Source organism: Myotis myotis, unplaced genomic scaffold, assembly GCF_014108235.1.
Source record: "Myotis myotis isolate mMyoMyo1 unplaced genomic scaffold, mMyoMyo1.p scaffold_m19_p_3, whole genome shotgun sequence".
Classification (NCBI taxonomy): domain Eukaryota; kingdom Metazoa; phylum Chordata; class Mammalia; order Chiroptera; family Vespertilionidae; genus Myotis; species Myotis myotis.
In genome coordinates, this window is record NW_023416335.1 from 165605196 (window position 1) to 165619295 (window position 14100).

Genomic DNA, 14100 nt, shown 5'->3' on the forward strand with positions numbered 1-14100 from the left:
CACTGGCAAAGATGAATCATCAGAGTCAGGGAGTGGAATCAAGAGCAACCTAGCAGTAGAACTAGGTCTCTCTTTGCTGCCCACTGAACTAGATCACTTTCAAATAGATTCCAACGTTTCATATATCTTAGTGTTTTCACCAAAACCCTTATTTTTCCGTTGAATTCTTATGGCCACTTGTAGTTGGGGTCAAATGGATGAATGCCTAACTTTATAGCTGCTGGTATGTTGCTTGCATCATAAATCATAGGTTGCATTTAAATGCCTTAGTCCACGGGGGTTTCGCTGAATTAACTGTGTGCCAGCATTATGCTGGGCCCTGTGCTTGTCTTCAGGGAGCGTCCAGGCTCGTTGGTAAGATAGGACCAATGACTACAAGGGGGAACATGAGAACTACACACAAAGTATGCAGCTTCGAGTATAAGTGTGGACTCAGGGTATAAATGCCAGAGGGATGTAGAGAGACCCTGCATTCTAGACAGGTCAGGGAAGGACCTCAGAGGGGTTTTCAGCTAGAGGGTCTTAAGAAATGAGTGGGATTTGGTCATTCTACCTCCCCGGTGGAGAAGACAGAACCCATGACCCCAAGGGGGGCCACAGGACACCGTGGCCGTGAGATCAGCTTTCTCTTGGCAGTGGCTGGGGCTGGGGAGAGGCTCAGAGTTCAGTGCAAGGAGTTGAATAGGAGGATGGGGAAAGAGTCAAGGAAGGCCCATGGCCCAACAGGAGATACTGGGATCAGTGGTTCCAACCGTCATCTACCTCCATCCAGCCTGGACAGAGCGTGGCAGCGTCTCCTTAAACCATGCAACTTCTTCCCCTTTCCAGCCAGCACACTTGCACACAAGTGAAGTTCTGGACACTTGGAATTCAGAAGTTTCAGATCATGGGGGTGGGGTGGGGGTGGAGGGATGCCTGGAGTCCCCAGTGGAAGCCTGCAGCCTGGGGGTGGGGGGTAGAAGCAGGGTCTGTCAACTTCCCGGAGGAAAGTGCTGCAGAAACCCTACTGCTGAGAAGGGGCGTTCTGGCTAAGTCAGGGCTCAGTTCTGAGTTTCGTGCAAGTTTGTATTTGCCTGAAGTTCTTTTGGGGGGGGGGGGGGTCCTACAATCCTGGGACAGAAAACTAGCTCCTTCAGAGGAAGAAGTCCGTTGGGGGCTTTTCCTCCCTCTTATCAAAGGAGGCAGCAGGAGCCAGGCGAGGAGCACAGCGGAGCCCTGGGGCTGCGGTGCCAGCGGTGCTCACCAGGGAAGGTGAGGTGAGGTGGGAAGCCGAGGGCCAGGGGGCCAACTAGGAAATTCTGGCATCTCCCTTGGCTCACGGACTCGGTCCAGCTGGAGAGGCCTCCTCGCTCCCTGGACGGGGCTGCAGAGTGGCCAACTGTCTCTGGCTGGAGCTGCTCACCCAGGGCGGCAGCGCCCACTCCCCCCGGACTCCGGAGCCGGGCCAGGAAGAGCAGACACCACGTCTGAGCCCGGAACTAGACAGTCCCCCACCTCGGCAGCGTGCTCGGTTTAGTCTCGGCTTTCTCCGTCCTCTCTGGCTCCTCCATCCCCTTCCCAGGACCTGCCTCCGCCCTCCCCCACCTCACACAGGTCCCCCTCTGTGCTGCTACACGCCGGCCCCTTTCCTGGCGGCCCTCCGTCCCACGTCTGCCCGGGCTCCGGAGGAGGCTCTTTCATCGCCTAGCTGGATGGGGGAGGGGCTGGGGGGCTGGCTTCTGAACATCCAGGTGGGAGCCCGGGGCCAGGTACCCCCGAAAGGGGCCCCCAAACTTGACCCTGCTTGCCAGTCTCTACGATTTAGGGTTCCAGACACCTTCGTGGGCTCCCCTAGCGCCCTACCCCCCGCGCCCCCGCAGTCCAAGGTCCCAACGCGGTGCCCCCTCTACCTCCCGCGCTGCTCCTTTCTACCACTTTCCCCTCCTCCTTCCCAAGTCTTTTCCAAAGTCTGGGGCTCGCGGCCTGGGCCTCTGCAAACACCCCCCGCCCCTCCAATCGGGCAGCCCTCCGAGGGGCGGGGCCGGAGCCCCCCTCCCCGACTGTGGTCGGAGGGAGCAGCGCCGCAGCCCCGATGGGAGGGGGGAGGACAAGGGCCGGGTCTGCGCCCCGCCCGATCAGGCCACTCGGCACACTGGGGTGGGGGGCAGGAAGCCGGGCAAGCTGAGAGGGGGGTCCGGGCCGGGCAGGTGCGGGCTCTGGCGGGGCCTGGGCGGGCTCCGGGGGCGGGGTCTCAGGTTACAGCCCCGCGGGGGGCCGGGGGCGGCCCGCGGTTTGGGCCAGTTCACCAGCCTCCAGTGGGGCCCGGCGCATATAACGGGCGCCGCGGCGAGGAGAAGACGCAGAGCGCCGCTGGGCTGCCGGGTCTCCTGCCTCCTCCTCCTGCTCCTCGGGCCTCCTGCATGAGGGCGTGGTGAGACCCGCACCCACGCCGTGCTCGTGCCGCCTCGCTGCGCTCCGCTCGGCCGGCCCGGCCAGGCCCCGCGGTGAGCCATGATCCGCCTCGGGGCTCCCCAGACGCTGGTGCTGCTGACGCTGCTCGTCGCCGCTGTCCTTCGGTGTCACGGCCAGGATGTCCGTAAGTCGCCCAAGTCCCTGCCGGCCGCCCTTCCGTGCTGCCCCTCCGCATCCTCCTAGACCTAGCGGGTCCCTGCTGCGCTGAAGCCCGCGGGTCCGGGTGGGAGCGGCTCCTGGGGTCACAGTAGCCGACTCGGGCGCAGGGTGCTCAGAGCTCGCCGAGTGGAGGTCTGTCTGCAAGGCAGCGGCTCCTTCCCGAGTCCTCCAGGCCGGTTACGATCAGAGGCATGTGCAGGTCCCGACTCGGCCTCGGGATATTAAATAAGCAAAGTGTCGGGTTGGAGAGGTTTGCGCACAGACTTAAGCGCGCTCCTTTTCACCAGCGTTGATAATGAGGAGAACACGCACGCATCTCGCCTCCTCGAAGCACTCAGAGTTCAGCAAAACAGGTCGTGGCCCATCGTTCTTAGAAGTAGGAGAGAAAGGACTGGCGAAGGAGCCAGCCAGCGCCAAGGGGTGGACCTTGCAGTCGTGGCCAGGGGTTGGTCGCTGGGGGGTTCAAAGAAGAGGTAGACAAAGGAGAAGCTCTGAAACTGGTGGCTGAAATCCGAGGCCACAAAGAAAGGCTTCGGAGAGGCGCTCTGCGACCTCAGCGCCCCTCGCGGCTCCCTCCCCCTCCGCGCTGGCCGGAGCAAGGTGCAGCCCTCTTTCGCATCTCGGCTTTCCCCCTGAAACTTCCCAGAAGAGAGGCCATCTGAAAGGTGATAACATTCCAATCAGACCGAGCTTTTCAAACGCCCCTGGAAATAGCGCCCCCTCTCCGCGGTCTTCCCCCCCTAAACTCCCGAGGTACTACAATGAGTTACTTTTCTGTTTCTGAAACTCACCGAGTCAGGCTGCGTGTGTGTGTACACGGTTGGTCGATTGCTATAACTATCTCAACCCAATATAGTTAGAGATAGATGGCAGTTTTACAATCTGGTTCAAAGGCGGTTCGGCCCGCACCGTGCCATGGCCTCCTTCCGCAAAGTCCTTCAGTCTGGGATTATATTCAGGACAAACGAAGCCTGGAAAGTGTATTAGGTAGAGAGACTTTTTTCCACGTGTTTGGGCATGTTTCCGATGGCTGGGATTCCAGCCCTGTCTTTGTATGTTACAGATTGTAAATCAATCGCAGGGCAACCTTTCTTTTATTTGGGGGGGGGGGGGTGGAGTCAAAGTCCATGGAGGAGGCTGTGTGCTGTCTCGTCTCCCACCAAGCTGTCCCCAGAGATGGATCTTTAAGGCTGCGGGCCTGGGAGGACTTTCCGCTCATTAGAGTGGCTGACCCAGGCGGGGGCAGGACTGAATCCCGCTGTGCAGCCGCAGGAAGCCTGGGGCAGGAGGTCCTGGCCAGGTGTTGTGTGGAGCGCTAATAGGCTGGCGGTGAGCTCTGGGGCACCTGTTGGAATACGGTGTCAATATGGTGTCATGTGAATGTGGGACTGATTATATTTTGTCCTAAATTTACATGAACACACCCACAAAGCTGTTTTCTTGATTGACCTCTGCTTTAGTGCACAAAGGAATTAGCTAGGTGACTGTAAAATAATTCCCAGATTCTCCACCTGGGATTGGAGGCGCTCACTTAAGTGGCAGAGCTCTCACCGCCGCCGCTTCCTCGAGAGGGAGTGAATTCCACAGTTTCTTGGGCCCAGCTCTTCCAGTCGCTGCTTCTCCCCCCGCAGGGAGAGTGCATCCCAGTGGCTGATTTCGCGCCCCGGAGTATCCCAGCTCCATCCCCCCATCCCCTCTGGTCGGCGGGCGGACCTATTTGACGCGGGGAAAGGCGCAGTCAGCGTGGACGTCAGGAATGTCAGAAACCTAGAGCTCGGGCACGCCCCTCCTCCCCGTCTTTCCAAGAGTTTGAGAAACTTATTGGCGGTGGCGTCTTTGACCCACATCTGCATTTCACAGCCCTCGCCTCCGAAAGTGCTCCTCGGCGAGGAGGAGAGACCTCAATCCTCCTTTGTGAGGCTTGTTTGCGTTGGGAGATTGGCAGCGATGGCTTCCAGATGGGGCTGAAACGCTGCCCGTATTTATTTAAACTGGTTCCTTGCGGAGACCTGTGAATCGGGCTCTGTGTGCGCTCGAGAAAAGCCCCATTCATGCGAGGCGAGGTCCGGTGGGTTCCCTCGGATTCCCCGACACCCTCTCCCACAATGCCCCCCTGTGCCCGCCCGCCGCCACCTCCCGGACTCCAGCCCTGCGCAATTCGGCGGCCGAACGAAGCGGTTCCCCGAAAGAGGTAGCTTTTTAATTGGCCTGCTACAAAGAATCACTTATGCGGCGCTGCGGTAATGAGCGGAACCCGATCGGGCGCGCCGGGATGCTATCGGCAGCCGTTTGGAACTGCAATTATGGTGGTGCTGGGCTCCTCCGTCCACACCTAGGGGATCCGGTTACGGTGCTGGCTCCTTTCTGGGGCAGTCATTTAATCCCACTTTTCACCCTCCCAGTGTCTGTGGGCGAGCCGTGTCCAGAGCCGCCTCCACAAAGAGTCACCCCGCGGCTCTCACACCCAGCGCGGCCGGGCCCGGCCCCTGCGCCCGCGCATCCCGGCAGCCTTGCCAAGCGAAATCCGATCCGCATTGGGGGTGCACCTCCCTCTGCCAGCCTTTCCCCCTCTTTCTATCCTGGGCCTTCTTAGGTGAGGGTGGGCTCTTCCTTAGTCCGGACCAGAGACCATTAACCTCTCCTCCTTCCTCGTCCCGGCCTTGGGCTTTCTACAGTACCAGCAGTTTTAGGGTGGGTGTGTCCCAGCGGCTTCTGTATATCCCCTGGGCTTCCCCCCGCCCCCTCCCTCCTGATTGTCTTGCCTAAAGGCGGAGAGGATTTCTTCTAGTGGAAAAGAAAAAAAAGAGAGGTTTATCTTTAGATTTTCAGAGTCTGCTTAAAGAGCAGGGGGCAGGCCCGGTTCGGTCTCCGCCCACCTGGTTTGTGGCTCTTTCCTATTATTCATCCCCTGCAGCTGCCATTGCTTTGGGGATTTTGATGAGAAAAACAGCGCTGGGCGCTCCCTAGCGCGTGGTGCGGGCTCTTCAGCCCCTGGCGCTCTCTGAGCGCTCTTGTCAGCACAGGTTTCATTTGCAGGGTGGATGCCAGATGGCAGGACGCTGTGGAAGGGACTAGTCCCTCCCCATTCCTGGTCTGCATTCTTAGCCCAGGCCAGGCCCTCACCGGTTAATCTTAGCCCAGGCCCAGCATTCAAAGCCCCCTGCCCTGCACATTGGGGTTGCCTACGGATGGAGGCAGGGCCTCTCCACGGAGGGCTACAGCGGAGGTCAGCACTGGGAGCCCTTTGGCCCTGCTTGCCTCCCAGGACATTTTATTAGCCTGCTTGGGTCCAAGTGTATTGCTTGAATGGGCCTATCCTCCCCCCAATTGGCCCTAATCCTAATATAGTTTAAAGAATGGGACACGATCCTAATCCTAATGGCCCCTTCTTTCAGCTGCTCTGCCCCATGTCCACAGTGGGAACCTGGCTGTTTATAGATTCTAATTTTTGTGGGTAGAATTTTCTACATGTCTCCTGACTATTAGCTATCCGTGATATTTAGCAAATCCCGACATTCCGAGGGGAAGGCAGAAAAAGAAGGCCTCTGTTCCGTGCTGGGGGGAGGGTGTCTCCCTTTCCCCCTCTCGTCTGCCTGTACAGTCCTTGAGTCTCATCTCGTTCTGCTCCCACTCTAATTTGCCGCTGCCCCCCCCCCCCTCCATCATCAGGTCTCATGCCAGAGGCAGGAAGAGAAGATAGTCCTGCACAGTCAGTACACTAGTCCCCCTCCCGCCTTCATTACTGGCTCCGGATTTTCACTGGTGGATAGACTGCGTAGTGCAAGGCACGCAATAAATACTTGTTGACTACATGGAAGAATGAATGATGCCTTAGAAAAACAATTTTCAAGTTCGTTATGTTTGGGTGGCCCGAGGCCACATGCTTCAGCATTTGAATGATGTCAAGTTGACTGCAACCTCTTTCTCTTTTTCTCTTCTGACTCCCACCCCCTCCTTCCCTTCGCTCTTTGCTTCTCCTGCTCCACCCTTGGTGCAGAGAAGGCTGGCAGCTGCGTGCAGGATGGGCAGAGGTATAATGATAAGGATGTGTGGAAGCCCGAGCCCTGCCGGATCTGTGTCTGTGACACTGGGACCGTCCTCTGCGACGACATAATCTGTGAAGATATGAAAGACTGCCTCAGCCCCGAGACCCCCTTCGGAGAGTGCTGCCCCATCTGCGCAACTGACCTCGCCACTGCCAGTGGTCGTAATTTATTTATTTCCCATTCCACATAAATAAATTACTGCAGGTGCAGCAACTGCCTGCCCATGGATGCTGGTTATCCATGGGGCCCCAGCGGGCTGAGGCTGAAAGGAAAGGCCACTTCTCGCTTGCAGGTTGAAACTCGAGTGAGCCTCCAACATTAGAGGGTCCTTCCTTACCTCCCACGTATATGCTTCCCAGACACGTGGAAGGGCAGGTGTGATTCCACAAAGCGCCTTGGCATGTCCCTGCGCATTAGAGCCACAGTGGAGCTCGAACATTCCATCTGGCCAAGCCCCAGATGAATTCCTCCTTCTCCGTAGGAGACCTCCAAAGAGAGGGTCTTCCGTGAGGAGAAGCCTCTGCTGGCCGCGGGAGACAGAGGGCAGCCTCCGTCTTTGAGGCGGGAACACGGATGGAGGTTCCTTCTGCTTTTACCTCTTGGCGTGGACGGCCAGTTCAGAAGCACATTAGCAAGAGAAGGAGCAGCTGGGCTCTGGGAGTCCGAGTGGTGAAGGTGGAGATGGGGCTGGGACTGCGTCCTGTGCCTGCACGCTGGTGGGCAGTAAACTCCCAGCTGGAATCAGTGCTGGCGGATGATGTGTGTGCAGGTGACCTCCCCAGCACTCAATGACCTGCCCTGTCTCCCTGCAGAGGGATGGGGACCCACATCTAGGCCTCGTGGGTGGCCTCACTGGCCCCTTTCTGTTCAGGTAGAGAAGAAGTTGAAAGGAAGCGAGAGGTGGCCTTTCCTTAACACTGCGCCAGCCCTGGGGAGCTGCTTGGGGAAGCTGCTTGTAGGGTCCGGATTGCCAGGTCATTTCTGAGGGGGCCTCTGAGTGCAGTGTTGGTTGCCTTTATTGTTGCTGTTACAAAGGGCCAGAGGTCACTGGTTTGGGGTGGCACTGGCTGCAATGCCCTTTATAACGCCTATGCCCTGCTGTTTTTGTTTTTTGTGCTTGCTTCAAGGAGACCCAGCCTGAATGTAAGACCTTTTTAACTACCTAACTTCCTCTGGGGGGCTTGTGCGGGAAGAGCTTCCGACGTGGTGGGGGAAAGAAGGGACTGAACCTACTGCTTTCGGGGCTTTCTGGGTGGCTGCTTAGATCTTGAGCTCTTTGTTTTCTCTTTCCACTGGCCCCGCTCCATCCCCTTGCATGCTGGCTGCTTTTGGAATAACAAAGTCTGGGTCATCTCTGTTCCTCTTGGGACCTCAGCAACCCCAGGACCCCAGTAACTCTAACACCCAGCAGAGGGTTCCGTGGAGGAACAGGAAGCTGCCTCCTTCCTCGGTTGTGTCCTCCTTTGGGTTTGATTCCTTAAAGAGTGTTTGAGTGACAAGAGCTCGTACTCTCTATCTCACGAGTCTTACATTCTCCTTCTCTATTTGTTTCCACTCGCAGGGCAACCAGGACCAAAGGTGAGGCTTTTTTCTTTTTTACGTTGGCCTTGCTAGTTCCTTCTTCAGAAGCAATGCTATTGCTCATGCAGCCTGTCACGTCTTAGATGTCTGCAGAGGTCTGTTTCAGAGGGCGCCTTGGGCAGGATGTTGTGTTTGGGGCTTGGTGGGCTTGCTCGGCTCTAACCTGAGACTGTGTCATGTTTTAGGGACAGAAAGGAGAACCTGGAGACATCAAGGATGTAAGTAAAGATTATTCTCACACCATGTGGCTTCTGTTGCTCTCACTGGGTCACTTTCTCGTGGTCCCTTCTAACTTGCCGTTCTGTGGGTCTCTCTCTCTCAGATTGTAGGACCCAAAGGACCCCCTGGGCCTCAGGTAAGACAGGGAGAAAGCCATTCCTCTGCCCCTTCCTCGAGTTACTGATCTGCAGGCCCTGGTCTTGCCGTGATCTCAACATTTCTTCGCCTTCAGGGACCTGCCGGTGAACAAGGACCCAGAGGTGATCGTGGCGACAAAGGTGAAAAAGTGAGTAGAGAAACAATGCTGCCAGCCCTCTAAGGCCCCCTATGTGCCTGCCCACCACCTCGAGGGCAGCCAGTGGACAGATGGCTCTTGCACTAACACTGCTTCACATGGGTGCCTTTTTCTCTTTCTGCCAAGGGTGCCCCTGGACCTCGTGGCAGAGATGGAGAGCCTGGGACCCCTGGAAATCCTGGCCCCCCTGGCCCTCCTGGCCCCCCTGGCCCCCCTGGCCTTGGTGGAGTAAGTATCCTTATGTCCCCTTTCTTTAGGATGTCCCTCCAGAAATGTGGCTTCTAAATTGCTACTCACACCTACCTGGCTGGCTCCCAGGGCTGCCAACTGTGTGTACACAGCCTGCCCATGGCCTCGCCCCCAGGCCTGTAATTTAGTGGAATCACATATTAGGCATGAGACTGTGGCACTAAGGGTTGACTTTTTTCACTCACTGGGTTTCTGCAAAGAAAGTCTCCAGTTACCTGGCTCCCTGGCGTCTGTACTGTGTGGTCAATTCTTGGGAGTGGGTGTGGGGGTGGGGGAGAGGATGACTGGGCACTTGTACTTCCCTGGAAGAAGAGTGACCACTGTCCTTGGAAGACATTTATTCTCGGTCCCTGCCAAGTACATTCCAAGCAACTATTCATTCTCATGAAAGAGCCCCACTGAGTGAAGGTGTGTGGCTAAAGTCGTTTTTGGAATCCAACCAATCAACAAATTATGTTATTGCCCAGTTTTTTCAGGTTTGCCATTTTGATGTTTGCTATGTTTTAAATGTTTAAACTTTAAACTCACTGACGCCTACTACCTCCCTTCCTAAAATATTTCAAGACCTTGATTTTAGTCTTTTGCTGGGCATTAACATCTGGGGCGGGGGGCACTTTTAAAAGTGAAGTTGTAGTCATATTTTTCAATATATGTTAACATATTTAATGTTTTAGAATTAAAAATAATAATTTTATCAAATGAAATGCAAATAACTAATACTCTTCCAAACAACACTTAATCTTCCAGGAAAATTATGATGCCACTGTCATCTACAATCACATTTCCAAAATGTTTTTCAGGAACCTGATCAGTGCTAGGTTAATCTCCAATAATTAGGAGTTTATCTAAATAGGTTTTTCTACCCAGAGATAGCTTACCTAGCCAAGTAGGAAAAACCTAGGGCCACTCAAGCTCCTAATGTTGTTGGGTTTATTTGCAGAACTTTGCTGCCCAGATGGCTGGAGGATTTGATGAGAAGGCTGGTGGCGCCCAGATGGGAGTAATGCAAGGACCAATGGTAAGAGAAGACACCAGTTCTTTGCGGCCAAAATGGCAGGAGGCGGCCGTTAGCAGAGCCAGAGACTCTGTCAACCTCACTTTTCAGATAATTGCTTAGAGCAGCTCTTCTCCATCCGTTATGTAACCTCCTATTTAGTTAGCCCAAAGCATTTGGTGTTTAATGGCCATGGATGCCAGTTTTAATGATGTGCGGGGGCAGCTCAGCAGAATGAGGATGGAGAGATGCATATAGGCCGATCTGTTAGAAGGCCAGTTGCTATTGCTTTTGGAATGAGAACTGAAGAATGCAGACAGCAGCCACTGTTCTCCGCATCCACAAGACTTCCAGCAGGAAATCTCAGCCCTGCAGCTCCGACTTGGCACAGGCTAAATGAAACTCAGACTTTAGTAAACATGGCTGCTGTCCAGGAGAAAGCGAGGCCAGCTTTTCTGTCCAAATGGTGCCTATAAATAAAAATGGATCGTTGCGTGGGGAGTGGGAAATGAGAGGGAGCAGCCACTGTAGGCCCCCTGCCCACAGAGTAGCTCCTTGTCCTTTGTCTGGGCTGTTGGCCGGAAGGAGGTGGCACCGTGGAGGCCTCTGGGGAAGCAATTCCAGTGAACCTTCTCGTTTTCTGTCCCAATGCAGGGCCCCATGGGACCGCGAGGACCTCCAGGCCCTGCTGGTGCTCCCGTAAGTACCGGGTCTTCTCTTCTCTGGGACAGTGCAGCTGCTTTCAAGCCCTCTGTCCGTGTGTGGGGGCCAACCTTGGGTTCTCACGTTACTTTTTAGGGACCTCAAGGATTTCAAGGCAACCCTGGTGAACCCGGGGAACCCGGTGTCTCTGTGAGTACCAGCGCGGGCCCTCCTCCTGGGGAGACTCCAAGATATACCCCTCAGACCCCAGGCCTGTCAGTGCCCCTTCCCACACTCTGCCCTGGGCTTTCCCACAGTGGAGGGCACAGAGGAGATCCAGATGTCACTTCTTAGCTATGAGGGACTCTGACAGAGAACCAATGTGCCAAGGACCACCAGGGACCCTCTCCTAGCTGCCCCCTTTGGCCCATTGCTGGCCTAGCTGTCTGCAGCTTCCCACTGGGATCTGCCCTGCACCTTTGCTCTCTCTTAGCACAAAGTGAGGTTTTCCTATCTCCCTTCCTTAGAGGGGAACTAGCTTCCAAAACTACAGTCTCAAAGCTTTGTCCACTGATTCGGTGTCTTCCCCCTTCAACCACCTCCTAAACCCTCTTCCTTTGCAGGGTCCTATGGGTCCCCGTGGTCCTCCGGGCCCCCCTGGAAAGCCTGGTGACGATGTGAGTATTCCCCAGTGGCTGGCTGCCTCTGTGAAATGCCTGGAGGGTGTGTGCTGGGCAGTAATGGGCTTGGCCCCGGGCGGGGGCGTCCGAAAGGGTGAGACTGGTCAGTCAGAGTCTGGGACCCTGTCTGCTGTCTACACTCCTGCTTGCAACTTAGCTTTCAAGTGCCCCAGGGACTGCTGTGGCCTCACTGGGAAGGGAAATAATTAAAACATCATTAGCTCCAGGAAGGGAAATGGAGAAACAAGAGAAGGGAGAGGGAGAACACCAGGGGAAAAGATACAGAGAAGAAAAAACAAAGAAAGAAACGTTCAACAAGCCAGCATTATCTTAATTGTAAATGAGTTCGGACTAGTCAGCCTGAGTCAGGATGTCTACAAAGGATGAAGAGACAGAAGTGGCACTCGAGCAATGCTTACGATTGGCATTAGAGAGCCAAGTCTCCCCGGGTTAGGGAGCGAGCCCTGCCAGCAGAGCTCCGAAGAGCAGAGAGAGAGCCCCCAGGGGAAGTGGAGACTGGTAGGGATGGAGGAGCTTGCCCACCCAACACGTAGCTGTCCCCAAGAATCCTGTGACCTGGGAGAGGCCTTTAGGGAAGTCTGGAAAGTGAAGGAGGTGAGGGAGATGGGCCAGCAGGCGGGCGAAGGCATGGAGGGCTGAGAAGAGAGACGCTGTCTGGACTGTGCCCATCATGCCACCGTGTCTCCGAAGCAGCTGAGGTGCATCTCTTCCTGCAGGGTGAAGCTGGAAAGCCTGGAAAATCTGGCGAAAGAGGCCCTCCCGGCCCTCAGGTGAAGCCCCACCTCTCCCAGCCTCAAACCTCCCTTTTTGCTCATCCAGCTCAGTCAGCTCACTTCCAAAATGAAATTCCAACCATCCCACATGTATCACACCTTCATGCTGATGATCATGCCGATGATTCTACATGGGTCCTCAGGGGAGGCCGGGCAGCTGTTGTTTCTACCTACTTTGCATGAGATGGGGTGAGGCAGGTGAGGGGGTTCTGGGATTTTCTGAAAGAACGTCTAAGTGCTGGGCTTCTCCCCTGCTCCCTGGCAGTTGAGGCAGTGGCTCTAAACGCTGTCTAGCAGCTCGGCAGCCTTCACCGGGCCCTTCTGCTCTGTGCCCTGACATCTCCTCTTTGGATTTCAGGGTGCTCGTGGCTTCCCAGGAACCCCAGGACTTCCTGGTGTCAAAGGTCACAGAGTAAGTATCGTGGGTGAGGGTGTTGGAAGGAAGGGATTGCCCTGGGGGAGAGAAAAGCATGTGGGGGCCTGTGTATTTCTTCCTATCCGGGCTCCCCAGCAGTGTGATCGACGTTTTCTCTTGTCCCCCAGGGTTACCCAGGCCTGGATGGTGCTAAGGGTGAAGCTGGTGCTCCGGGTGTGAAGGTGAGGACCAGGAAGCACCTGGGACAGGGCACGCAGGGAGGTGATGGGAGTCTTGCTTCCCAGTCAGGGAGACTCTGTTGAACTAGTGGAGTCAGGATGTCAGGACAGCTTTGGGTGGGAGCACCCAGTCCTGTGTCCTGATGGACGAAGAGTGCTCGGGGGTTGTCCCTCACAGAGCTGAGGCTGGGGGGTATCAGTGCGAGGCGAGGACCAGAGCTTTCCACCTCTTCCTTGGGAGTTTTCTGGGGGGGGGGGGGGGGGCAGTGGGGTCCCAGTCACTGACTGTGTTCATCTTTTTTCCAGGGCGAGAGTGGCTCCCCTGGTGAGAATGGTTCTCCGGGCCCCATGGTGAGTATGAGCATCCCCTGTGCAGGGCCCCAGACACTCAGACCCCTCCTCCAGCCCAGCAGAGGCCCCTCCATACACAACAGTGTTTCCTTTGTGCAAAGTAGATATTCAACTTTGTAGACTGATCTACATTCTGAGCAAAAAGCAAAATGCATTCAATAGATGATTTGGTCAAGGCTCCACTAACTTTTCCTTGAAATAGCCTAACACACTTTGTGTGCTTGCAGTTTTAAACATTCTGTTTAGGAGGCCAGTTGTGCCTGTAACCAGGATCCTGGTCAGTAACAGGAGTGCCTGCATGTTCCTCCGGGCAGACAGACCTTTGGTGTGCTAGCCTCCTGGTGGAGGCGGGGAGGTGGGGAGGCGGGAGGCGTGTGCACCTTTGCCTGTAGGGCGCCTGCGTGCTTCCTCCCTGCGGTGTCTGGGAAGGGCCTGCAGAAGTGATGGCCCATAGTGTTGTTGAGTCAACTCACGCTGTGCTGGCCTGGTGTGTGTTCCAGGGTCCCCGTGGTCTGCCTGGTGAGAGAGGACGGACTGGTCCTGCAGGCGCTGTGGTGAGTGATTGACAAGGCCCAAAGTCACCATTTGCTCCGAACTTTAGAGTCGACGAGGCACTTTCACATGGAGTTACTCACTTGACTCTCAGAACGACCCTGTGAGGTTTAGGGTACTATCATCCTGTGGGGGTCACTCCGATCTGCCAGCACAAACTCCCAGGCCGGGTCTGCTCCCTCGGAGCAGGGGGCGGGCTCTCGGAAGCTGGTGGCGAGGACAGGACTCTCTCTTAACCAGTCTGCGTTATTCAGGCCATCCCCTCAACAGCACATACCCACTCCCCGGCCAATCCAGTTTGAATTTACGGACAGAATTAAACTGGCTACAGTGCGGTGCGACTTTTGGTTCTCTGGGTTAACTCAGATGATGCCCTAGAAAGCGTAGCCATCTGGTGTCATCTGGCAGAGCCTGTACCCAGGACCCTGCTGCTGCTGTTACTGTGACATAACACCAGCGGCCAGGCCTCCGTTTCACGGGCACCTCCTCTGTG

General features: G+C 55.9%; 1 protein-coding gene across 1 annotated transcript in view; it reads left to right on the forward strand.

Moving 5' to 3' along the window:
- Positions 1–2271: 2271 nt before the first annotated feature.
- Positions 2272–14100, forward strand: part of COL2A1 (collagen type II alpha 1 chain) — a 30488-nt gene continuing 18659 nt past the window's right edge. The window contains exons 1-16 of the mRNA XM_036301081.1: positions 2272–2575; positions 6608–6814; positions 8218–8234; positions 8423–8455; positions 8560–8592; positions 8689–8742; positions 8878–8979; positions 9941–10018; positions 10649–10693; positions 10793–10846; positions 11260–11313; positions 12054–12107; positions 12469–12522; positions 12654–12707; positions 13011–13055; positions 13556–13609. Of these exons, the coding sequence (XP_036156974.1) occupies positions 2491–2575; positions 6608–6814; positions 8218–8234; positions 8423–8455; positions 8560–8592; positions 8689–8742; positions 8878–8979; positions 9941–10018; positions 10649–10693; positions 10793–10846; positions 11260–11313; positions 12054–12107; positions 12469–12522; positions 12654–12707; positions 13011–13055; positions 13556–13609 (1023 nt within the window). The 5' untranslated portion in view covers positions 2272–2490. The remainder of the gene's footprint in view (positions 2576–6607; positions 6815–8217; positions 8235–8422; positions 8456–8559; positions 8593–8688; positions 8743–8877; positions 8980–9940; positions 10019–10648; positions 10694–10792; positions 10847–11259; positions 11314–12053; positions 12108–12468; positions 12523–12653; positions 12708–13010; positions 13056–13555; positions 13610–14100) is intronic.